The following is a 25,949-nucleotide window of genomic DNA, read 5'->3' as shown; positions in this document are numbered from 1 at the left end:
GAGAGGTGAGGAGTGACATGCAGCAAAGCCTGCCAGGTTCGGGAATCGAACCAGCGACTAGAGTCCATTGGTGACCCATGATGATGATGCCCGCTTTTGTGAGTGAATCCAGACTATGAATGAGCCTTAAAGCGTTATTCATAGTCTGGGTTTTCGGTGGTGAGGTGACCACTGAACTACAACATGACATGAGCTGCGGGGAAGAGCAAACCACCGCCACCACCCCAGCCCTTCTCTCTGTTTTTACTCCCCACCGCTCAACGTTATTTCAGCTCACCACCATTCCGGTGGTCACCACCACCGAAAATCCAGACTATGAATGAGCCTTTACTCATCCATGATTCTATGGTTAGGGTGGTCATCTAGTAAGAGAGTGGCGACACTAGCGTTGACTCCCATTGTAACAATGGAATGCGGACGTGCTCATTCTATCTCAATGGGAGTCCAATGTTTGGAACTATAGCGCCTGCTTTGCGGCGAGATCAAAGCGTGTCGCCACTCTCTTACTAGATTACTCTAACTACGCATATTTCCCATGGAAATAACTAATGTATTATTTGTGTGTATAAAATAAATCAAATTAGACTGGATGTTATTTTACTTACTAAATAACTAAATAGATAACTATCTAAGCATGCCTCTGTGTAGCTTGTTTAAAATAATATTTCACTACTTGGTGCTCAAACCAGCAAACATTCCAGTGACAAGGTCGTCTCTAAATACAATATTCAGCCCATCTGAGGTATTGTGGGTTTATTATGCAAATTCGTGTGTGTGTGTGTACCATAGGTGTGTACGTGCGAGCAAACACACAGTCAAGTATGGGCATCTGCGACGCGCTCATTGGCTCATCTCTCTGTCCGTCTGGCAAACGAGCCAACGAGCAGCCCAGGATCCTCTCCAGGGGAGTGACCGATGAGTGATGACCCAATCGGCGAGGCGAACGCCTTCATGGCGAACCTCCAAGAAGTGGGGCGTGACTTTAGTGACGTGAAGCCGCGGCCATGTAGTACGTAAGGTCGGAGGGGGGGGAGAAATAGCAGATTGACAAGCTCACAGCGCGTCACGTCCGTGACGCACGGTGAGCTTGTAGATCTGCTATTCTCGGCCGCGCTACACCGTCGTACGGACGAAGTGTTGTGATCAGGCTTTACGCTAACGGGAGCTAACAGAGAAGAAATCGATACAAGTGGATTGTATTTTAACGAAAACCGAAAAACTGAATCTATTCGGGAGAAAAATAAAGACAGAACCCCGTTTATTATCCGCAGGAGGTAATCATTTAAACTTTTATTTCATGTCATGTGTGCTGCGTGTGCACGACGCTGTTCCTCTGTTTTGTCGTGCTATTTAAATGTCGGTCGTCGGCGCTGTTTTGTTGACTTTTAACGCAGGAACGGGGGGCTGGCTGGTCGGGCTGCTAAGCTAGCCGAGAAGCCTGAGCTAAGAGGCTAACGCTATCTCTGTAATAAAACTGTCGGTTGGACACCCCGCGGCGCGGTGTTGCACATTATTATAACTAGTTTCACAATGGTATATAATATTTTCACGTTGTTCTACGTGCATTTTGCTGTTTGTTTGTAAGCTGGGGAAGTCGCTATTTTATTTGCTAAACGAAAAAGAAAACAGGCTAGTTTACTGTTGCTTCCACTATGAGCTCATATTATATCACAAGCTGTTCTTCCAGCTCAGCAACTTAAAACGGCAGCAGTTTGATCAAAAATAAATAGAACTGCATATTTATATGACAATAAAATAAAGAACAAAATAGGCACATTTGCTGTGCGACACGTCATTTTTGTCTTAGCAGACATTGAAGTCTTATAGTTGGTTGCCCACTGTGCCCAGTGCCTGCTGCGGGAAGTAGAGACAATCCGACTAATTAAAACGGTCACCAGTAATTGTAAAATGCACAGCCTCATATCAGGCAGTCATGGATTTATAATGTTGTCAAGTTGGTCCGTTTTCCTGTGCTATAGATGTTATGCTATGGTGTGTGTCTGTATAGGGCCCATCTGGCGTGAGAAGGCCTGTATTGTTGTTTTGGTCGGACAGCTGAGGGGTTCAAGACCATTGTGGACACTTGATTTTTAACTTTTTTAAATGTTGTTCTTAGTTTGAAGACGGTTATGTAGGCAACGTGGCCCCATATCTCATACCTCCATGCTCTTAAGTATTAGATATAAGTGTCAGTCCCTGGATAATTCGTTGGTCTCATACATTACACTGCACTTGAGAATAGTTTTTCCAATTACAAAGCGAAAGGGAAATACAAAAGAAAAGCTTCCGACATTCGGAAAGACCGCTGGAAATGAAAGTAAAACCAACCCACGGGAGGTTGTTAACTTGTTGGAGTGCAGATGTTGTTAGATATATGTATTTACTACATAATAGCCCTTTTTACTACCATATGATGTATTCACCTGTAATATTATTCCACGTGATGGGAAACTGTTTTGCACGTATATGGTGAATATAATATGATAGACTGTAGTTATATTTTTTGTATAGATGCGTGCTTTCAAAGGAGTGGCTTATTGAACTTATTTCCTATGCAAAACACCAGCTTCACTCTGAAAGAAACTCTGCATTGCCTTGGAGGCAGTGTGATGGTATTGGTAGAATAAGAATAACTTCTCTCGCATGTCTTATGTTTAATTATTTTGTAGTTTTACAATGTAGGTGTTGATTCTGTGTGTGTACATAGCTCATATCAAAATGTTACACATTATTTACAGAATGATGACATCTGTCATCATATGGGTGATGACAGATTGTAGTTATTTCAAACGGCAAACAAACTAATATAATATAATGTAAATTGTAAATATACAGTTCAGTGCCTCTCAACATTGGATTTCAAGTAGATATACAATTTATTTTTATTTTGAGTGTACAGTTCCTCATGGCATTTGTGATACCTGGTAGAGTGATTTAATTATGCTTTATTTAACCCATTCTGGGCGGGCACCCATTTTGGTGTTAGCATCATGTCATGCTTTAGCTATTGAAATCTACAAGCTCATCTACAAGCTCATCTACAAGCTCATAGCGCGCCACCGAGTGGCGCGCTACGAGCTTGTAGGTCTGCTATTTTTGAAAAAAATCACACATAATCATCAAAAGTAGCATATCCACAAGTTCGTAACGCTTCACTTCGCTGAGCTGAGCTTATCCTTGTAGATCTGCTACTTGAATACTGAAAGTCTGAAACATAACTGTTTTGGATATGAGGTTTCCACCCAACAGCCGACTGTTTTTGTTTACCTCTCCTCTAATACAAGCATTCATCAGCCACTGAAGTTGTGTGGTGGTGTTTACCTGGAGAAAGTAACACATTGTCCTCTCGATGTATATTGTGGTGTTTTCACTGTCCAAAAAAAACATCCCTGTTTATCAAAACAACAGTGAAAACACCAATACAGCAAGAGGGGGCAATGTGTTTCTGCAGGTAAACGCTACCACACTATTCCAGTGATGGATAACTGCTGGACTGGTATAGAGGGAAATTATTGATAAAGAAACACATTTGTTTGTTTATGTAAAGTTAAATTGAGTGATGGGCGGACAATAGAGGGTATGCACATGCATAAAGTGAATGGCAGATCGAGTGACAAAGTGAATTTAATGTTGTTTAAAGTCATTTAATGCAATCAAATAAGACTTTTCTGTTTGGATGTATGGGCTGTCAAGGCCAGAAAGTAGTTTTTTGCCACTCGGTAGGCATTCCTGCATAACTTCCAGGTATGATGATGATGTCACGCGCATACCCTCTATATGCAACAGGCCTTTTTTTGGGCTCCATATAATGATATGGTCAGACAGAGTAGGGCTCTCATAGTTGTCTCCACCAGGCCGAAGGCATGTGGGGAGAGTATGTTTTGCACTCCGTCCGTCCGCGTGTCCGTCCGTCCGTCCGTCCGTGTGTCCGTGTGTCCGTGTGTCCGTGAACAGCTAATCTCGGCCACCGTTAACCCGGTCGATGCCATATTTTGCACACACACTCCCTGGATGCCAACGATGAACCTCTGCCCCAAACTTTCCAGAACGGCCTGTTATAGCGCCACCAGGAGGCCGCTTTGTGCAAAACAAGTTTTTGCACAGTACACCTACAGATTTTGTCCAAACATCACGCAAATTGGTACACAGTCTCTCTAGAGCCATTCAACGAAACGGGTCTTTCAGATTTATCAGACTCCATCCTGATTGGTTAAGATTGGCTTCCAAAGTTCACAGGAGTGCTCAGTTTCAAACAAAATGCTGCAAATCATGAACACATCGCGTGATTTCCGTGAAATTGTGCACCCACATTCCCACTAGGCCGAGGACGAAATGCCACATGAACAATTTCAACTCAGCCTCAAGGTGGCGCTATAACTGGCCGAAAAGTGTTTTTACCTCTAACTGCACGGATCTGTGGATAACCTGGTGGAGACCTGTGCCCGGAAGGGCACTTTTTCTAGTTCATACTTATATCTGTATGACATTTTTTTTGTCTGGCTTAAATGTCACCTTCTGTAACCTGAGGCCAATTCTACAAATGCCCTCAATAATTTTCGTGTCAGGGTATTTGGCCGCAGACCCCCATCTGAAAATGTGTTGTGCCTGGACCAACCAGAAGAAAACTTTAAAACATTTCCAAAACAGCATATTTACAAACTCGCAACCTGGCACAAAGTGATGTGCTGTGAGCTTGTATATCTTCTACTTTTGAATATCCAACGCTAACGTCCAAAATGACACACAGATGTTTTCACAGTTTTAATGGGTTAATTAACTTAACGCTAATGTTCTTCTTTAAATCCAGTACAATAGAGGGAAAATGCTGGACTAGTGATATGGCCTACATGTCGTGCAACATGCTTTATTTTAGGCGTAATACAACAAACTGCCAATTGCCAAATGCCCAGATAGATAAAATACACAACTAGGGTTGTGGCCGATGTTTAAACAGCCCCAGAAGCAATTGATTGCTTCTGTCTAGCAGCTGCAGAAGTCTGTGTCTGACTGTCATGATGCTGTTTACAAAGAGTCAGGGCAGCCTTCCTAGTCAACAGTGCTTTCCTGCTTTATATGACATGGTAGCCAGCCACGCATATTCATAAGTTGTTGGACAGCAAATTGCACTAAATACTCACTGTATTTTTCTTGACGTCAGCAGCATACTGACTGCTGTCGTTTGTGCTAATCTGTCACATTCTACAGCATAATGACATTTTGGGAATTTTGCCTTTTATTGGTTGTTAATGGTACGCCAACTTTCAGCAGCTGTCACAAAGTTTCCCAAGGTAGTTGGGTTGGAACAAATTATTATATGTTATAGTAAATGCCACAAAAGTTGGAATGGAATTATACTATGCCATTGATGCTAACATGACATTGTATGACCTTTTCATGCTGAAATGATCGATTATTTATATGGAGAAATCCCTCCATTTAACATGCATCTCAATGGGCGAGAAGGACAGCTTGCCCTGTCTCCTCGCTGCTAACGTGCCTATTGGACAAGGACGGGTTGGGGAGGGGCTTAGCGAAGGGCTAATTGTCACTTAAGCAGCGCACGTCATGTGCAAAGTTATTGTGGAACCAAGTTTGCTTCATTAGCATAAAACATGTAGGCTAAATGTACCGTATACATTTCTGATGCTAGGATGAAGTTGCTAGGCTATAATATAACTAAAAAAAAAAGCCCCTAAATGAGCCCCAAAACCTTTGTCACACACACATTTGAGGGCCCCGTTGGTAAGTTTCACTAGGGCCTCCACAGACTAGATTGCTTTTGGTAGTGTTATAGAATGATCAAAGAAGCTGATCTTGTGATGGTCAAATCTCCACCAGAACAGAATACAGAATCGCTGCATATTATAAATTCATTTGCACCATTATCAAATTATTATTTGTTTTTTTGCATTAGACTCGAGCGCATTCTAGTGCCAAAACGACAACCAACTAATGTGAAGCAAACCAATCTGCTGTGTTCCAAGCACAGTCTCTTTCCACTCTGTTGAATAATCCCAGCAGTACTACCTTTTCATTTGCAGGGGCAGTTCTCCACAGCGGTATGGAATCTTGGAGGTTGTTGAAGTTCTTCTGAAGAAGCCTGATTTGAACAGAACATCAACTCGACTCAACTTGGCTGATCCAGGGTCCGACAATGAGAAGCCGTAGAAACCGAGGGCGTGTGACAATATTAAATTCAAGTGGTGAGAACTACAACAAACTACATTGAGTGTTTACTGTTCTATTAATGAGGGTGTGTACTGCATTGGTGGTGAGTTAATCCATAATTTAGGGTTAACATTTTCTGAAAAACTTCAAATATTTATATAACAGCATCAAAATGTGTACATTTTTGAATACTGTACATAGTACATACTGTACCCCGAAAAGGTTCCCGTCCAGAAAGGTTAAAACACCAAAAGGGTTTGGGTTAAAGTGAGCTGTCAAGAGTATCAAATCTAATCTGTTAATTTGGTTGATCGCCACAGCTTTTCAGTAAATTACTTAAAGGATGCATTTACATTTTGATTTAAGTAAGACACTCTTATTTACTGATCTATGATCTTTGTTCTTGTTGACACCATTACTGTTATTAAGGTGTTATTAAGTAGGTTGTTTTTGTAACTGTTCATGATGCACTAGATGTAATGTCATTGTTTTGTACAATGCACTTGTCCAGCAGTGCTGTGTTCTCCACAGGGACAATAATAGGCAATCTTATCATAAGGTGTTGATTATATTATTATTATATTAGACCTAGCAATAGCCCTATGGGACTAAAAATAAAAAAATAAACGCCTGTTAAACCCAGGGCTAGTGCCATATAGCTTGCATTTGTTTGTCTTGTCCCGCTAAGCTAGGCTAACAAAACCGGAAGCTACTGCTGCACAGTGATGTAGCCTGGTGGCCAGAGAAAATCATTGCCATTTGTGTGTGTGCAGTCCACAGATAGCTCTGCTCTCCTCATATACAGTGATGAAAAAATGGGTTACAAAATCGTGGGATGAAACGTTTAATTAATTAATTCAATTTAAAAGTTAATCACAAGACATTGTGTCACAACCTACATTGAACCTACAGGTTTTAATAATGCTATTAATTAGTAAGACATTTTATGACTATAACATTTCAACAGTAAACGAAAAAGAATATCAAGATTCTTCATCTTGATATATTTAAGCAAGACATTCCGTAAGTTAAAAAAATGGCACATAACTGATGTGAAATGATGTCCTCATTGACATCAATGATATATTTTATAATTTATTTAATAAAGGTTTATCAAATGCTATGCTCTCTTGTCTGAATTATTAGTAAGACTATGGTTATGTGGTAAACGATAGATTAATTTGAATAATGATATGGCATAGATGATCACAATTCACAATGACGGCAAATGCTGTAAAAAAACAAAACATCAACAATCATGATGATTAATGACTATTATTATTATTATTATTGCATAATATAAAATCAAAGACATGGTGAGAATGTTGAAAAGTGTAATAGAATACTCTAACAGGTTTAAGCACAAGTCAGCATGACTGGAGAAGCATCTGGTTGGCTGTGCTGTAACGTAAGCCTGTAAGCAAATTCATAACTGTCACACATTATTTTTTAATTTATCTTGGGGGCGGTCCTTTTCAGTAGCTGTGCCCCTGGCGTTAGATATTGACTACTGTTGTACTAGCAAAAACATAACTTTTAATCTGGTTGTGAGCTTGTAGATTGGCTATTTTAGCTATTTTGTGAACAATTTGAAAGTGAAACATGTGTGTCTGTAGGTGCGTGCTTATATACGATAAACAAAGACAAGTATTAAGAGCTACTGATTACATTTATATTGATTTAATAGTTTATTAAACGGAGTACAGTCAAACACTCAGTCCAAAAGGGATAGCACCAAAGGAGTCCTTGTGGTCTTGTTTCCATTTAGGCCTTAGGCAATCAATTCATAGACGTGACAAGAATACAAAAAAAAACAATATCACAGGTTTAAAAAAAAAAATCAATATCACAGGAAAAAAATAACTACATTGGATCCATTGAAACAGATTTTTCTTTTCCCACTTCCTGAGAAGTGACAGCTTTGGACAGCGGAGATAAGAAATTTTGTCTGATCAGCTATGAAGAGCACTATGTAGTTAAAAAAACGAAAGTGCAAGACGGCAGCTCAACCAGTGACTTCCTCCTTCCTCACATGGAATCTGTCTCAGAACCTGTTTAGGGTCTTGTTTGTCAACCACCTTAATGTCTCTGTTATGTAACTGTTGAGACCTGTGGTCTAACTCTGTGGAGCCTTGTGGAGCCCCCCCCCCGCATTCCTAATCCAATAATTTCATGACCGGGTGGCTGCTCAGTAGGAGACTCAGAGTCTCCACCTACCGGATAGACTCTGCAGGTCATCACATTATTGGCTTAGGAATGCGAGAGAAAAAAATACCAGTCAATTCAAGTCTTTATGGTGTGTGTAATTGATCGAAAATAAGTACTATTTTGGGTGAACTACTAACGAAGGCTTTCAGTTCACCTAGAGCTCCATATATGGAGACAACAGCACTGACATCAGGCTAATGTAGAAACCTCATATATGGGTATATACACGCCTGGCATCGTCATTGTGACACGCATCCAGTGACTGGCATCGTCATCATGACAAGCATCCAATCGAACCCTATATATCTATAAATGCACAAACAACATTTTCTACTGCTTCAGTCCACGTAGCTTGAGAACTGTTCGCCCCACCGCCTTCACATTTTGCACAGGTATTCCTCACCACCACAGGGAGTGCAGTGCCCAGTGTCTAGTCAGGCTCTGCCTGTAGATTCCATGACGTCACATTGAGATTAGGCAACACACTTTATATTTGGACATGCCTGACACAGAACTCCATAATATGTAGGAATAAAGGGACACAGAGAGACATACAGAAATTTACAATAATAAACTTTCTCTCTTAGCAAGTATGCAAAACGAAACGATGCCATTGAGGAAAAGTCTTAGACATTTTAGAATATCCCTAGTAATATGAAATTAACCATGCAATGCAAATCTTACAGCACACTGTGTAGCAGAAAATGTCTTGAGCTGTCTTGTCCTCCTTTTGTAGGTTTACCTGCCAGACCGGACTCTGTCTCTGCCACCGACACGAGAATGAACACTGCGGTGGCCCAGGAACCTCCCCTTGCCTCTGAGGTGGCTCCTCCTCTTTCCCAGGACACTCCCCTTCCCATGAATACAATGGTGGCTTCTACAATTTCCCAGGACCCTCCCCTTCCCATGGATACAATGGTGGCTTCTCCAATTTCCCTGGACCCTCCCCTGCCCATGGACACTGTGGTGGCCCAGGAACCTCCCCTTGCCTCTGAGGTGGCTCCTCCCATTTCCCAGGACCCTCCTCTGCCCATGGATACAGTGGTTGCTCCTCCGATTTCCCAGGACCCTCCTCTGTCCATGGATACAGTGGTGGCTCCTCCTCCCATTTCCCAGGACCGTCCCCTTGCCTCTGAGGTGGCTACTCCCATTTCCCAGGACCCTTCCCGTGACTCAGCCTCTGAAGTGGCTCCTCCTCCTGCACAGGACCCTCCCCTTGCCTCAGAAGTGGCTCCTCCCCCTGCACAGGACCCTTCCCTCGCCTCGAGCACAGCTCCTGGTGTAGACCTGGACACTTCCCAAGGTCCACCTGCAGCAACCCCAGTGGAGGCAGCAGCGACGGGCCCTGATGCAGCGCTGACCCAAGGCTGTGAAGCTGCTGCTCCGGACCTCATCCCTCCGGCTATGCCTGCTGCTGACCCAGAGTCCGCCCCTGTTCCAGCCTCTGACCTGCCCCCAGCTCCGCCACCTCTACCCCCTTTCGTGGTCAAGAATCCCAGCTGCAAGATCATGACCTTCCGTCCCACCATGGAGGAGTTTAAAGATTTCGCAAAATACATCATGTACATGGAGCGTGAAGGGGCGCACCGCGCGGGCCTGGCAAAGGTAGATATGCACACACACACACACACACACACACACACACATGCATACTTGATTCACATACTGAATTAAACATACCGATATTACTTGTAACACAGATTTCCTAAAGAGTTAATGTCAACTGAAGAATATTTTCTTTGAGTTGCTTAAATGCCTTTTCTAATGATCAGGCAAGAGGCATTTTGTATTGCATGATTTCTCTTACTAAAAAATAAATAACTTTGACCATTAGTTTCAAAGTACTACATTAGCTTGAAATACAGGTTCAAGTGTTTGAGGAGCGCACAACCTGAAATGAACCCTCACCTCATATTCCTGCTTTAACCGTTCATAGTTCATACTACACACAAAATAACCAAAAATGTTTAAACACAAAGAGCCGTGAGAGAGTCTGCGAGTCTGATTGTGAAGATTGATTGAAGATTAATCGTGGCACACGGTTTGCAGATGGCTTTAGTTAAATCCTAAATAATCAAGTAAATTATTGCCCGGTCAACTAACTGCAGTTGCAATGCATTTTTACTTTGCACAAAAATGTGCTAAACAGTGCTAGCTTGCCATTGGTTAGCTCGCCACAAAACGCTTGCAGAATTAATGTTCGTTTTGAAACGGGTAATAAACTGTACAAACTATGAAAAAATGTATGACCAAACGCACCCAAACGCATCTCTCTGTTTTTATGTGGTACACTTATCACCTAAAACTGGAGTATGAATAGGCCTTAAAGGGATTGTGACATTTAAAACACATTTTTGTAGATCTTTTGGCTTTTTTGGCTTTTCTTGACATCAATTTCACAAAAAAAAAACGAAGTTTGAACATTCAGTGTATTCTCTGCTGTCTGGACTTTTGTGAATAATTATGCAAAAATGTCTCATCTGGTTGGACGGCAGAGATATACGTAGATCTCCGCTAAACCTCCGCCCCCTCCCCTCTGCTCCCTGCCTAGTGCCTACCCTCTCTTCTCCGCTTCCTCATTGTGACCGCGACTTTGTTTCTTTGTAATACTTACTAATAATGGCTTCTAGAGAAAAATCAATCTGCTCTGTTGTTGGCTGTGTCAATCAACACAAGTCCTTACACTGGATACCAACTGGCCTAGATTACTCTTTTATTTTTGACAACGTTCCTACCAAGTTGTCAAAGTAGCGCATCTTGGGTTGACAGGAAAGGGGGAATTACCGACATCTACAGGCTAAAATAATGTGTTTTTCCATGGCTTCTCAGGATGAACTTTACACATGCACAAAAACTCGTGTCAAGAAATACTGGAGTGGAGTTGAGTGTTCAAACTTTTTAGACACGTTTGAAGGACCATGGCCAAGACTTTTAATGTTTTTAAAATTATGTTATAAATCATGTCATAATACCTTTAAGAATTATGTTGTTGGGTTTCAGTATTAGATGGCAACTTCACACAAGGAAGCTGTCCTGTTACTTCTGCAGTGGTGGGCTCAGGTCAGATCTGCTACTACTGGGAGGGCTGAAAGTTGCAACTGTCATTTATTTTCACCCTTGCAACATGCAACATGCAACTTGCAACCACTTGCAAGACATTTGTTGTTTTTGGAGGACTGACCAGTTGCAGACTGGTGCCATTCGGGGATATTTTTTGCGAGGAGTTGCATTGGTGTGGACTGACTAGCTTGTAGATCTGTTTTCTTTTTCAATTAGTTCGATTAACTTAATATGCACCCCTAGCTATTGCGTCGTTTACGGCAGAAGAACACAGCTATTATGGGTACATAAACTTATGGCCATGTTCGTGTCAATGTCAAGGACCCCCAAATTGATATTGTCTGTCGGGTGGAAACCTCATATGTCCATAACCTTTCATGTGTATAAAATTCCCAAATAGCAAAATGTACAAGCAGATCTACAAGCTCAAATTGCATTGCTTTGTGCCGTGTTTCAAGCTTGTAGAGCTGCCACTTTTGATGCTTTTGTGTGACGGCGCTGTAGTAGGTAAATGTATTCACACATTATCTATGGAGATGGACAGAGAGGTTTCTGCCTGACAGGATCGATGTGAATATGAATGTGTGAAAATCTTTTGTGCCAGGGACCCCCCCCCCCCCACAGAAGAGAAGATTTGCGTTGAAAGAAATAGTGCAGATGAGCTTGTAGATCTGCTATTTTTGAATAGCCAACATATAAATGGATTATGGATATAGTTGTTAAAATATCCCTCCCCCAAGGTCCCCTGGGTGTCCCTGGAACCCACTTTGAGAACCACTGGCTTAAAGAGAAATTTTGTGAGAACGGCACAAAGCATCCATACTACTATAGGGCTGCGCAATATCTCCTTTCAGCGCCACCCTTGCAATGTACACATGTGCAATAGTCACATGCAGATGCAATGCAGCTTAGGCAAATTCAAACAAAAACTAGCAAGGTTTGCATTTTCCGTGACAACGTTCCGTGCAAAACAAATACCCCAGTACACTCAATCTGATAAGTGATTAATTGATTTATAGCTAAACTATCCTTGCAAGCACATTCTGTGTTCACAGAGGAGTCGTCATGTTGAGGCAAACTGCCTATTTCTGAGATCACCCTTAGTTTTAAGGATGGTGAACATGTGGTAAGGTTGGCGAACATGCGCTGTTCCGTGCTTGCCGTTATGGTTAGGTTAGGGTTTGAGGTAGGTTAAAACTAAAGCCTGTACCAGTCTAGTGTCACTCAAAAGTAGCCACAAGCTCGAAACGCGGCTTTGAAGCAACACATTTTGAGCTTGTAGATCTGCTGTAGATTATAAATAATCTTGAAAAGTAACAGTTTTGGACAGGGGTTTCAACCCGACAGAGACGAAATGCAGTTTTGTGATACATATTACGAAAACTAAAATGATAGCAATTTGCAATGTCATTCCCTAACCCCCCCCCCCCCCCCCCCCCCCTCCCCAACATATGTTATTCTGCAGTCTGATTTCACTTCCCTAGTTATTGCACTGCAGTTTGTGGACTCAATTGCTGAATAAGCAACACTAGTACTGTATCTTAACTGTCTTTCCTCTACTGGCTAAAAGAGCTGAAATGTTTGTGTTTAAATATTGGCACATCATCTTAGGACTGTCAACATCACTGTCAACATCAGCAGCAGCAAATATGAGTTTGCATATGCATATTTGCTCATTGGTGATCTAAGCATGGTTCCTTTAGGTCTAAGTCACTCTTATTGTTGAATGCAGTGTCTCAGTTTAAATGTCGGACAAACTTGTTGGCTCAGCCTGCAGCCTGCGCGCTATTCTTATGCAAAACAAGCACGTCTGGAAAGGGAATGTAATCATTTCTATGTCAAAGTGAAAGTACATTTACAGTTGAGGTCTCTGTGTATAGCCAAAACGGTTACTTTTCAGGATTCAAAATCAAAAAAGCGGTCTGCTACTTTTGATAATTTTGTGTGATGCTGTATTATGATCAAGTAGGACATTACAAAAAAAAGTTTCAGCGCTTGCAGTAAGATGAATAATAAATAGAACTCGAGTCTTAAAAATAGAAAATAAAAGTGTCTTTAGGGTGTTAAAACCCTTTAACACTAAAATGGCTTTTTTTCAGAGAGACAAATGAGGAGAAAATCTACTTTATTATCGACCTTTCTCTGTCCCAGCAACACAGGATCTAGCAGCAGTAACCACGGGACGTTTGAGATTTTCCATCTGACGCCGGCGCTCACTTAGGAGACCATCTGTAGGATTTATGCACCATGTCGCCTCTAGTGGCCCAATTCAGGATGGTCCATCTTCCATAATTGACAATCTTTGCTCACACCAGGTGATTCCTCCGGAGGGATGGAAGCCGCGGAAGTGCTACGACACCATTGAGGACATGGTGATCCCGGCTCCCATCAGCCAGGTGGTGACGGGCCAGTCTGGACTGTTCACCCAGTACAACATCCAGAAGAAGTCCATGACGGTGGCCGAGTACCGCAAGCTGGCCAACAGCAAGAAGTAAGTCAGCTCTTTCACTGCGTAGTGTCAACAGGGTCTGCCGTTGTCACGGAGCATTCGCCCAGGTCGGCGTGGTTATATGCCTAAACCTAACGCTAACCTCACAAACACTATGCCTAAACCCTTAACCTAACACTAACCTCACAGAAAAATTACCTCCGCGAAAGAGTTCGACTAAGTGTAAACAGGTGACCGGCTACAATAGTTAATCCATTCAATCCGGGAAAGCATCTCTCATTTTAGTTATTGAAAAGAATCTTAGGATCTACAACTTGCGAGCTTGTACATCTGCTATTTTAGAACATTAAAAATAAATAAAAAAGGACTCGCTGCCTTGCTGAAATACTACAAACAAGTGTTCCTCTTCCACAAACCTCCTGTGGAAGACAATATAGCATCCGGGTGACACAGCGTTAAAATATTTGTCCATCACTGTGTGTGCTGGAGTTGATTCCTCCACAGGGCGAGCGGTTCTCAAAACGTAATGTCAAGTACATATTATGTATTTGGCTGCAGACCTCCCCATCTGAACATATTTTGTTCACATTTTGATATTTTCAAAATAGCAGATCTATTCTATTTAATTTAAATTGTGTCGCTGCATTGATTAATTGAATTCTTCATTAACAGTTAAAAAAAAAGAAGGTACAGTTATACAATGATTCTAAAATGATAACACAAAAGGCCCAGAGGGCTTGTTTCCATTGTGGTTCTGTGTATTCAATTCATCAAGACATATAAAGACATCCTAGGATCAAAGTATATTTCCTGAAAACAAAACGGGTAATTTATTTTTGTAAAGACTTGTCTGCGACTCATACTGGTTGCTGCTGATCTGTTCAGCCGTGAGCGGAACGGGGAGGACTAACGTGTAGCATGCGTGTAGCGTGTTGCATGCGTTACACCGTGCTGGTGAAACTCATACATGGGCAACTGGCGCCTCCCACCTTCATTTAATGTGGCCCTCATGTTAATATTGGAATTCTGATACATTATTGATTTGCAAACATGACCCGCGTTAATTACTTAGTCTCAATTAGTAGCTTAATGAGTAGTATTAAAATGTTATTCTCTTTTTTATATCCAATGCATTTGTATTTAGTTTAAAATGTTTATATAACATCATAACTATAATTAAAAGCATTTGAAAGGCATTTGAAATGAAATAAAAATGTTACTTTTCAAAGTTTTCGGGATTCCAAATAGCAAAAGAAATCAGGATTTTAATTCAAACGATGGCAAAAATAGCTGATCTACAAGCTCAAAACGCGTCGCACTGCGGCACGTTTTGAGCTTGTAGATCGGCTATTTTTCCATACGACAGTGATATGCAATGTGGCCCTAAGGACTGACTGTGGAAATATAGTGGCCCTCTCCATCGTCAAAGTTTCCCACCCCTGAACTAACTTGTCAGCTGAGCAGCAGCAGCTGGTGATACTCCATGTGCACCAGAGGAGGTGTGTGGTTGTTGTCTGTCTGCAGCTCTCAGAGGAATCATTACTATAGTGCTACTGCTCATGGAAATGTCCTTGAGGCACCTTCAGCCTGATGGCACGGGCAGCAAACAGAGCAACAACGCTCAACACACGTCCTTCCACACAAAGCCCTGTTCAGCAATCAGTATCATAACCATCACCAACATCATCATACAGTGAGGACGCTTCGCTTCGCCGCTCTCGCCTATGCTTGCATTCCTCAACTGATATCCATGCATTATTATTTTTTTTTATCTCTACAAGTGGATCCTAGATACTTGTAAACCGATGGGACTGTTTTTGTTCTTTAGATAGAAGTTTTTGCCTACTTCAAAATACCCTTTTTTTACCTTCTGTGACTGGGTACGTGGCACATAGCTAGCTATATAGCTAACTAGCTCTGGATACTTGGCAAATAGCCAGCCATGCCCCCAACAATCTCCTCAGAGGACTTTCAGAAGCTGCTTCAAAAGATTGCTTTGCTGGAAACGGAATTACACCTCTTAAGAGTGAATTTGGGAGTAAAACATGGGAAAGAAAATCACACGCAGAATAACTCATTCGTCTGGAGTACTCTCGGCGCAAGGCCAAAGGACATGAAAGGTCGAAAAACTGAGTAGCGGGCGGGCTATAATATCAACTATCTCCACAGTGATTACTAACAGAGATAACATGAAAGGACGGCTAAGTGGGACGACCCGGAGCCCTGATAAGACCAGCTGGCCTACGCTCCCAGCCTTTTTTTTATATATTTTTATATCCCACAATTTTGTAACCCATTTTTCACCCCTGTGTCAATCATCTAATGTGATCCTGGGCTCTACACACCCTCCGCCAACCTGGGGAGAGCAACGGACTTAACTCATGCTTCTTCATGCTTGAGTGTCCAAGTTGCTCCTTTACACCTGACAGGGGGGAGTTTCCCTGGTTGGACGTAGCGCATGGAAGGAACACGTTATTCCAACCAGTTCCTTTCCCCTCCATCAGGCGCCCCAGCTGGCCAGGGGGAGGCAGTTTAGAGACCAGGATTACTGCATGTTTTTGTGAGGGTATCTACCCTAGGGGACACGGGGAGAACATGCAAACTCCACACAGAAAGGCCCTTTCGCCAACCCCGCCTTCGGGTATGGGCACTGATGACGCGGAGGAGGAAACACGCCGCCAGCACCCACAGCGCCCCGAGCGGGAATCGAACCCAGGACCTTCTAGCTGTGAGGCGACAGCACTACCAACTGTGCCACCGTGCCCCTAGGGAGGATATGCAGTTGACTAATAGATTTAACCCACTGCTGAATGCTGCTGAGTCTAGTGGCCCATCAGATAACCGTGTTAACGCCACTCCGAGCATGGTAGCTAAATGATTGAATGTCTGATTGTCGGCGATCAGGCTGTAAAATATGTTAAAAGCAACAAAAAGAGAAAAGCTAAAGTAATATGCTTTCCCAATGACACTGTCTCTGATATGGATGACAGAATTGAAGAGATTGTTGATGCACACCCCATGGTAAAAACGCTGATACTGCACATCGGTACACGTGATGCGGAAAAACGAGAATCAGAAATCGTAAAAAAGGATTTCAAAGCCCTACTGTCCACCCTGAGCTCACTTGTTGATGTTGACATTTGGATAAGTGGCCCACTTCCTCCGATGACAGGAAGTGAGCGTTTTAGCAGATTGTTTGCATTCAATGAATGGCTCTCAACGGCATGCACAGAAGAATCGCCCGGGCAAAAATCATTCAATTTTATTGACAATTTCATTTTTTTCTGGGACAGAAGGCATCTTCTCTGGCATAAAAAATGCCATAGTCCTATTCTCTACCATTGAACGACTTTTAAACCCCCCCCAGTCCTACAAGCAGTCATTCCCGGCCTCTAAAGCTAAGTGTAATGAGTTTGCATGCTTTTTTGACAACAAAAAATTTAACATTAGAGTTGATATTATGAATGGTGCTGCTGCTAGCGCAAACCTTCAAACAGCAGCTAATGGTCCCAGGGTAGATCTCTCCAGGAGGAGCCTATTATCGTTCTGCGCAATTGATGAAGACGAACTCCGCAAAACCATATCACAGATGACATCATCCTCCTGTTCATTGGATACAATTCCCACCACCTTTCTCAAAGAGGTCTTAGACAGTGTGATTGGAGATATCCTAAAAATTGTAAACAGCTCGCTACAATCAGGCGTCTTCCCAGACTCACTGAAGACTGCTGTAGTTAAGCCCCTTCTCAAGAAACACAATCTTGATCCCTCTGTTTTGGGTAACTATCGACCCATTTCAAATCTACCCTTTCTGGGCAAGGTTTTAGAAAAATGCATCTTTCATCAATTGGATGTGTTTCCACAGAACAATAATGTGCACAACAAATTCCAATCTGGCTTTAGGAAAGGTCACAGTACAGAAACAGCACTTGTAAAAGTAATGAATGATCTTAGGGTGTCTGCTGACAAGAAACATGTATCCGTTCTCTTACTTCTATATCTAACGGCTGCATTTGACACGATTGATCATTCAATTTTAATACAGCGTCTGGAGCACTGGATAGGCCTGTCTGGTACGGCCCTGTCCTGGTTTTCCTCCTACCTATCAAATAGAAGTTACTTTGTCAATCTAGCCGAGTTTGACTCAGACAAACACGACATCAGTTCTGGTATTCCACAGGGCTCGATTCTTGGCCCTCTGCTTTTCTCCTTGTACATACTGCCATTGGGCGAACTCATTGCCAATCACGGAGTAAATTTTCATTTCTATGCTGATGATACCCAACTATATCTTTCTGTGGCTCCAGATGATCCCTGTGCTTTAGACCCGCTGGTTACCTGTCTGTCTAGCATCAAATGTTGGATGAGTGAGAACTTTCTCAAGCTAAATGAGGATAAGACAGAAGTTCTCATAATCGGTTCTAGTGAACAGAAATAATCAATATTAAGCAGACTTGGCAACCTGACTGTAGGAAGTAACAGTACAGTAAAGAACCTGGGGGTTATTATTGATTCTGAATTGAATTTTAATTCACACATTAATCATGTTACCAAGATTGCCTTTTTTCACCTTAGAAATATTGCACGAATCAGAGCCTTGTCCAGTGTCCTTGGACGATGCAAAAACGCTAATCCATGCCTTTGTTTTTTCTCGGCTTGATTACTGCAATGCACTTTTTTCAGGACTGCCTAAGAAAACAACTGACAGATTACAACTTGTCCAAAATGCAGCAGCCAGAGTTTTAACTAGAACTAAGATGAGAGAACATATTACTCCAGTTTTGGCATCACTGCACTGGCTTCCGGTTGTTTTTAGGATTGATTTTAAAATTATTTTACTTGTCTATAAAGCTCTCAATGGTCTCGCACCTTCCTACCTACATGACTGCCTGCTTAAATATGTCCCAAACCGCCCACTAAGGTCTTCCACTGCTGGCCTGCTCGCTTTGCCTAAAAAAAATGGCAACTAAAAAATACGGGGAAGCAGCTTTTTGCTTCTACAGGCCGTCGGCATGGAACAAGCTCCCACTGTACCTTCGTCAGGCAGCCTCTGTAGACATTTTTAAAGCTCAGCTCAAGACCCACTTCTACAACATTGCTTTTAATTGATCTTTTATTTTTATTTTTTATTTTTTGTTATTCATGTCCTCACTGTACAAGCATTACTGCTTGTTTGTTGTCGTAGCCTTGCTTTTCTTTTATTCTCCATTGTTCTGTAAAGCACTTTGAGCTGCATTTCATGTCATGAAAGGTGCTATACAAATACAGTTTTATTATTATTATTATTATAACAAAACTGGAAAAATGCCCCTTATGTCGTGCAGGCATGCCTTTAAACCCATTTCTAGAACCGACCCGAGGCCAATTCTACAAATGCAGATTCCTGAACTAGTAGTTCTTTCAAGGTTTTTCATGTTCCGAGATGGCCCATATACAAGCACACATTGAGCTTGTATATTTGCTATTTTAGAAAATGCCAATCAAAAATGCCAAATCAATGCTTTCCCGGTTTGAATGCGTTAAATCGTTCATATTTCACAACCCTCAATTATATCCTGCTACTATTACATTTTTACATACATCATTTGACAAATTTGAAAGAGTCAATTAAAAACAAAATTGTCAGGGTGGGGGTTCCCCAGTGCAAAGAACATTTTAAGGTGTCACAGCCTGAAAAGGTTGCGAACCTTGTTCAGGGGGAACTGGCATAATTACAAAATGGGGGGGGGGGGGGGGGGGGGGGGGGAGATAAGATAAACTAAGCTATCTTCTTGTTGTAGTCATACTGTGTAGTATGGTGGATAGTTAGGTCAGGTGTTTCATTAGATTAAAAGACATGGTGAAACCATTCCTCATGGGGAAATGTGACCTGTGCAGCAGGCAACATGGGTTGGATAGCAGATTTACAACTTTACAACAATTAAGCAGAATACAAACAAAAGTACACACAACCTGGAGAAGACTTTTAACCGGCAGTCTCTGTGTCATAACTGCACCTAAATGCTTGTAGCCTAATCCTTTTATTTAGTATTAAATACCCAAATGTATCCTATCGGTATGTAATACAGTTGTCAAGAAGGAACCAGGGGTTTTGAAAGTGTGAAGTATCTAGTGAGGAGGCACAAAAAGCAGTGCGGAGGTGGTGCAGACAGACGTGTGGAGATCAAATAATAAGAAGAGCACTTCCTCTTAATTTGCTTTTCTATTTATTATCACTTGCCTGCTATGTGCTCTGGAACCAGGGGGGCAGTCAGACAGATATTTTGTGAAGCCACTAAGGAAATCGGGACTTCCTGAAAGTTCATATAATGGCCTGTTGTGGCCCAACTTCACCTAGACTGTATTACCTTAATAAACATGTTCATGAATACTTTCTGCTTTCAGTCACTAGTTTAAAGTCTCATTTCTCATGTCATAATTTTCTTTTTGGAAAATGATGGTCCCATTTATTAAAAAAATGACCATAAAGTTGCGTATGTTCCGAGGGGCGTGGCTAGCGTTACAGTCTATGATTGGGAGACACCATAGAGTATTAAAAGGATAGAGACTGAACTCCGCCCCCTCCGCCCCCTCCGCTTGGAAGTTGCTCAGAGGCGTTTTGAAGCACCCGGAAGGCTGCCGGAAGGACCGTCTATTTCCGCATTTTTTCGCTGATTCAGCATTTGGGCACCAAATTTTGGTGCCCAAATGCGGAAGTGCAGCTGGGATTTAACATTGAGCGCTCGGTTGCACGGGGTTTCCTCGTCAAGAATCCACGGGTCCGCCTGCAGTCCTTCCTCTTACCACTAGGGCCCAGCGCTTCAACATTGGAGTGCCTAGCTGGCCCCTTGGGAGCCACCCCCTGTTCGAGTCAAAATAAAAACCAACGAAGAAGAAGGGGGGAAATCCCGCCTCGTTGTCTGGGCCAGCCAATGGCCAGCTGGGCCCAAACGGATCTAGAAAGATGGCGATTTACAATTCAAGGACTGACTGGCTTCATCTTACGTTCATCTTACGACCCGGCGAACGCTTTGTCCATATTTTTTTACAGTCTATGTCTGGAACTCATTCAACTTGTCACAGTGGCGTGTGACACGCACAGTGGAAGTTGGCCAGTTGTACAACTCGGTTCAAATTGGATGTAACGCATTGTCGGCTCATGAGGAAGAGACCTTGGTGGACCTGACTAGGGCTGGGTGCAATAACCGCAATACCGCCATACCGCCGGTATGTAACGCATACCGCGGTATTTTTTTTTTCATGAAATGATTTTTTTTTCTTATGAAATGAAAAGTGTATCATAATAAACAGTGACGCTCAGTCAGTCTAATCATGCCAGCAACACAACACCAGAGGGAGTTCAAAAAACCATGTGCAACCCAGATTCGGCACAAACAAGGATTGATTGATTGATTGATTAAAATATTTATTAACAGTTTGCAGAATTACACTACATTTCAAGCACAACTCAATACAAAGACTGTTAACTGTGAGTGGACACTTGTTTACAAGAGGGTCCACCTAAATTCATTTCACTCCTATGCCACAAAAATGTGGAACGCCCTACCAACTGTCATTAAGATGTAAATCCCTTGACTCCACCCACCCCTTTCCCCCCTCACTGTATATGTTTTCCCCCTTTTTACCTCCTTTATGATGATTTCCTGTTTTTGGCTTTATAGAAGTGCATAGTGTACAAAATGATATGATGAATTGAAAATGGTGGACCCTCTTGTAAACAAGTGTAATGCTTTATGGCAGGGGTATTCAATTAGATTAGGCCTCCTATGTGACACAGACCGAGTAGAAAGAAACGTGCCATTTTATCATGACTATTAGTGAGGACCTATTATATGAAGATAGGTTCAAAAGTGGTCCTTTAATGATTACCGTCATTATGGTAATCTCACAATTAATATCGCACACACCATACCTGTAACTTTTATTAGCCCTCTTATTATTCCCCCCGGACCGCTGGTGTAGGCTACAATGTAGCCTGACAGCGTGTCGCAGGTTCGAGTCCTGATCCTGACGGCCTTTCTTGCGTTTCCCATCTCTCTCCACATTTCCTGTCAGCCTACTGTCCTGACATGAAAACCCAAAAATACATCTTTAAACCAATTCAAAGAATTTCCACCATTATGGCTTTATCTCTTTTCAAATTACATCTAGACTCTAAGAGCTTCATAATGATGTTATAAGAACTACAAACTTCTAGTAACCAGCATTTGTAGTTGCATGTGATTCTCAGCTACCTCTGGTAAAGTAACAATAGTGTTTGGTGAACTGTGGAGTCAAAGCACAGCATGGGCTTGTCTCCACCTTGTGGTCACATGTAGCCACTGCAACTTTACAATCTGTCTAGTTTAGTTGGCAAGTACCACAATAAATATCCACAATAGTAAATGCAGAGCGTGCGCCTGCTGGCCTAGTGGTCCAGGTGCATGCCTCACATAGGCTCTGGCTTTGTAATATTTATCTTTTCAGGGAAAATAACAAAAATACAAAGTTTTGATAATCTGTGTCTGCTTCTTCTGTGTTTAGGTTCAACACACCTCGCCACAAAGACTTTGACGACCTGGAAAGAAAATACTGGAAGAACCTGACGTTCAACTCACCCATCTACGGTGCAGATGTCAGCGGCTCCATCTATGACCCGGTGAGACCACCTTTACCGCCTAGCTAAAATAATCGGCCTGGCAAGGCAAGTCGTAATTAGGGTTGCAACTGTCGATTTATTTTATGACTAACTTTTTAGCTTAATACTATAATCGAGAGGGACATTTAAAAAAAAATACATTTTACATTTTATATAAGCAAGTCAATGTGAGTGTTATTTTATACTTTGCCGCACAATGATTGCCTTGCAAAAGTAGTGGAAATAGCATTTCTGCGCATGGTTCTGTCACCAAGACTGATGTCATTAGGATTCTATAGAGTTAAATTAACATTGATTTTACAATATAAATGGGGGTCCCAGAGATAGAAATGCCATTAAATGGGGGTCCGTAGAGTAATATGCATGTCAAACTGGGGGTCCTTGAAATTAAACGGTTTGAGAATCACTGCTAGAGCCGTAAAAACCTCTCTTATGGGGATCCCTATATATCTCTTCAAATTGGGGTCCGTGGGCTAATTAGTGTCAATTTGGGGGTCCTTGACGTGAAAAAGTTTGGGAAGCACTGCTATAGAAGCCATCGCAGCGAAAATATGGTTATTTTAAGATTGGAGCATTTGAAGTGGTCAAACTATAAAAGCTAAGTTTAATGCCTTATCTTTGCCTATAATGACATACTCAAAATAGGGATTCCATTGTTAGTTTCATTAACTAATTAAGCCTAGTAGAAACTAGTCTTTAATTTAAAAAAAAGAGAAATGTTTTGCCCTGATGATTGTCCCTGATGTGTCGTAGTCTTATTGTACCCACAGCACCATCTGCTGGGAGATGAGTGTAACTGCACAACATGCTTTAACTCTGGCCTAGCCTGAGCTAACGTGTTAGGTTTCTGGTCTAGAGGGGCGGGTCGCGGCTGAGATTTGCGCACGCCCTGATTGGATCTCATCGATCTGTCCGTCACCCCCGGCCCCTCCTTTCCCCCCTAGTGCAGCGCTACGTCACATCATTTGGAGCGACGCCCACCCGGAAGGGTTGACTCCCACTTTTAGACCAGAGCGGCCAATGCGTTCCTCCAGGCTTTAAATTTTTGCACCAACAAAAATGAAAGCCTGGTACCGAGGCTAACTCTGGCCTAACCCTAACCCAATACACATTGGTAGAGGTTTGAGTTGTGTATTTCAGTGGTTCCCAAACGGTTTAGCTTGAGACCAAAAGGAGACATTTGTGAAAACTAGTGAACATAACAGATCTACAAGCTCACATGTCACATCATGACGCATTGAAATTAGATTGTTGTATTCAGAAGAAAAAAAGTTAGAATTTACTAGGATTTGTTTGTATTAATAATGTAGTACAGCTCTGAGCTGGCAATAACATGGGCTTTTAAAATGATAACACCAAAGAAAACAACATTCCGTTTTTCAGTGCAGGAGATTTGACCTTCTTTTTGCCTCCTTCTATGTTGCGTGTCTGTCCAGGACATCGAGGAGTGGAACATCGGTCGCCTCAACACCCTGCTGGACATGGTGGAGCAGGAGTGTGGCATCGTCATCGAGGGCGTCAACACGCCCTACCTGTACTTTGGCATGTGGAAGACCACCTTCGCCTGGCACACGGAGGACATGGACCTGTACAGCATCAACTACCTGCACTTTGGACAGTCCAAGTCCTGGTCAGTAACACGTCGCCTTAGTTTTAACCATAGACTGTATGGACAAAGCGTTCCCCGGGTCTAACATGAACGTAAAATGAAGCCTGTAATGATATGCTAATTCCTGATGTAAGTCGCCATCTTTTGGTACCAGCTGGCCATTGGCTGGCTCCGTTTTGTACCAGCTGGTCATTGGCTGCCCAGACAACGAGGCGGGACTTCCCCCCTTCTTCTCCGTTGGTTTTTATTTTGACTCGAGTGGGAGGAGAAGACTCTTGAGTGGGAGGGGAATCCCGATCATAGACTGTAACGGTAGCCACGCCCCTCAGAACATACGCGACTTTATGGTCATTTTTTTAATTAATGGGACCATAATTTTCCAAAAAGAATATTATGACTTTAGAAATGAGACTTTAAACTAGTGACTGGAAGAAGAAAGTATTCATGACCATGTTTATTAAGGTAATACAGTCTAGGTGAAGTTGGGCCAAAATACATGGGCCTCTATGGAGCTATGGGGCTTTTTGGGTCCAGTCCAGCGCCACAACAGGCCATTATATGAACTACCGATTTCAAATGAGGCTTCACGAAATATCTGGCTGACTTCCCCCCTGGTTTTAACCCATTAGACCTGACGTCGAAATTAAAAAAAAAGTCTTCTAAACCCCCACACGGAGTTGCACTACTCACTTCATTCACACAGGTGTGATTTTCTTCTTTCTCACACCAATACTATCTCCCTCACTTTCCCTCACTCTCTTTCTCTCTCTCTTGTTCTCTACCTCTTTCTCCCCCCACTCTCTCCCCCCCTGCTCGGTCTGTCATTCTCTCTCTCTCGTTCCCTCTCTATTTTTAGTTCTCTACCTCTCTCTCTCTTTCCCTCTCTCTTTTTAGTTCTCTACCTCTCTCTCTCTTTCTCTCTCTCTTACCTTCTCTACCTCTCTCTCTATTTCCCTCTCTCTTACCTTCTCTACCTCTTTCTCTCTCTCTTACCTTCTCTACCTCTCTCTCTATTTCCCTCTCTCTTACCTTCTCTACCTCTCTCTCTCTTTCCCTCTCTCTTACCTTCTCTACCTCTCTCTCTCTTTCCCTCTCTCTTACCTTCTCTCTCGTTCTCCTGGAGAGCGAGACGTGCCGTAGCCATGACAACGAGGGCCGGAGGAGGGTGTGGATCAGGAGGGGACGGCCTGATTGTCTGATTAGTTTGATTCATGGAGAGAACACACACACATGCGCGCATGCGCATGCACACACATGCAACAATAGGATTTTGGGTGGTCTTAACCTGGGATTATAATTGAACATGAAGTCCAACAGTACATTAATTAACACTGGTAGCTGACACAAAGACCCGTTTTTAAATCCTGTTGGAGACCTGCGTTGCATTCTTCTCCTCCCCCTTTGTGTGCCCTAACTCAATTACCTTTTCTCTCTACGCCATCCTGTCTAATTAAAAGAAGAGAGAAAATTATTTAGTTGCTGTCGGGCAGAAAACTCATATCTCCATATTTTAACTTTTTGTGTGCCTTACTTGATCATACTACAGCGCCACACGAGCTAGAAACTCGGTGCGAAGCCACACATATTGAGCTTGTAGATCTGGTACTTTTGGTACTTTTGAATCCTGAAACGGTTTTGTACATATGTTGTTTCCACCCCACAGAGACAATATATTTGTATCCACGACCCCATCACAATTTATCGTCCACATTGAAGGTTAGAAACACTTCACATTTTCAAAGGTAAAGGCCAAAATTGTCGACCTACAAGCTCACATTGTGACACGTCGGCTTTATATTATTCGTGCAACAAGATGA

General features: G+C 42.4%; 1 protein-coding gene across 12 annotated transcripts in view; it reads left to right on the top strand.

Annotated features, from left to right (window-relative positions):
* Nucleotides 1-1,145: 1,145 nt before the first annotated feature.
* Nucleotides 1,146-25,949, top strand: part of kdm4b (lysine (K)-specific demethylase 4B) — a 72,701-nt gene continuing 47,897 nt past the window's right edge. For all 12 annotated transcript variants that reach the window (XM_083767985.1, XM_083767984.1, XM_083767990.1 and 9 more), the window contains exons 1-6: nt 1,146-1,274; nt 6,042-6,203; nt 9,113-9,981; nt 13,752-13,927; nt 22,409-22,523; nt 23,960-24,153. In XM_083767985.1, the coding sequence (XP_083624111.1) occupies nt 6,155-6,203; nt 9,113-9,981; nt 13,752-13,927; nt 22,409-22,523; nt 23,960-24,153 (1,403 nt within the window). In that variant the 5' untranslated portion in view covers nt 1,146-1,274; nt 6,042-6,154. The remainder of the gene's footprint in view (nt 1,275-6,041; nt 6,204-9,112; nt 9,982-13,751; nt 13,928-22,408; nt 22,524-23,959; nt 24,154-25,949) is intronic.

The sequence above is a fragment of the Protomyctophum parallelum genome, assembly GCF_964188405.1.
Source record: "Protomyctophum parallelum genome assembly, chromosome: 6".
NCBI lineage: Eukaryota > Metazoa > Chordata > Actinopteri > Myctophiformes > Myctophidae > Protomyctophum > Protomyctophum parallelum.
Note: the sequence above shows the minus strand (reverse complement) of the source record. Positions and strands in the feature narration are given on the sequence as shown.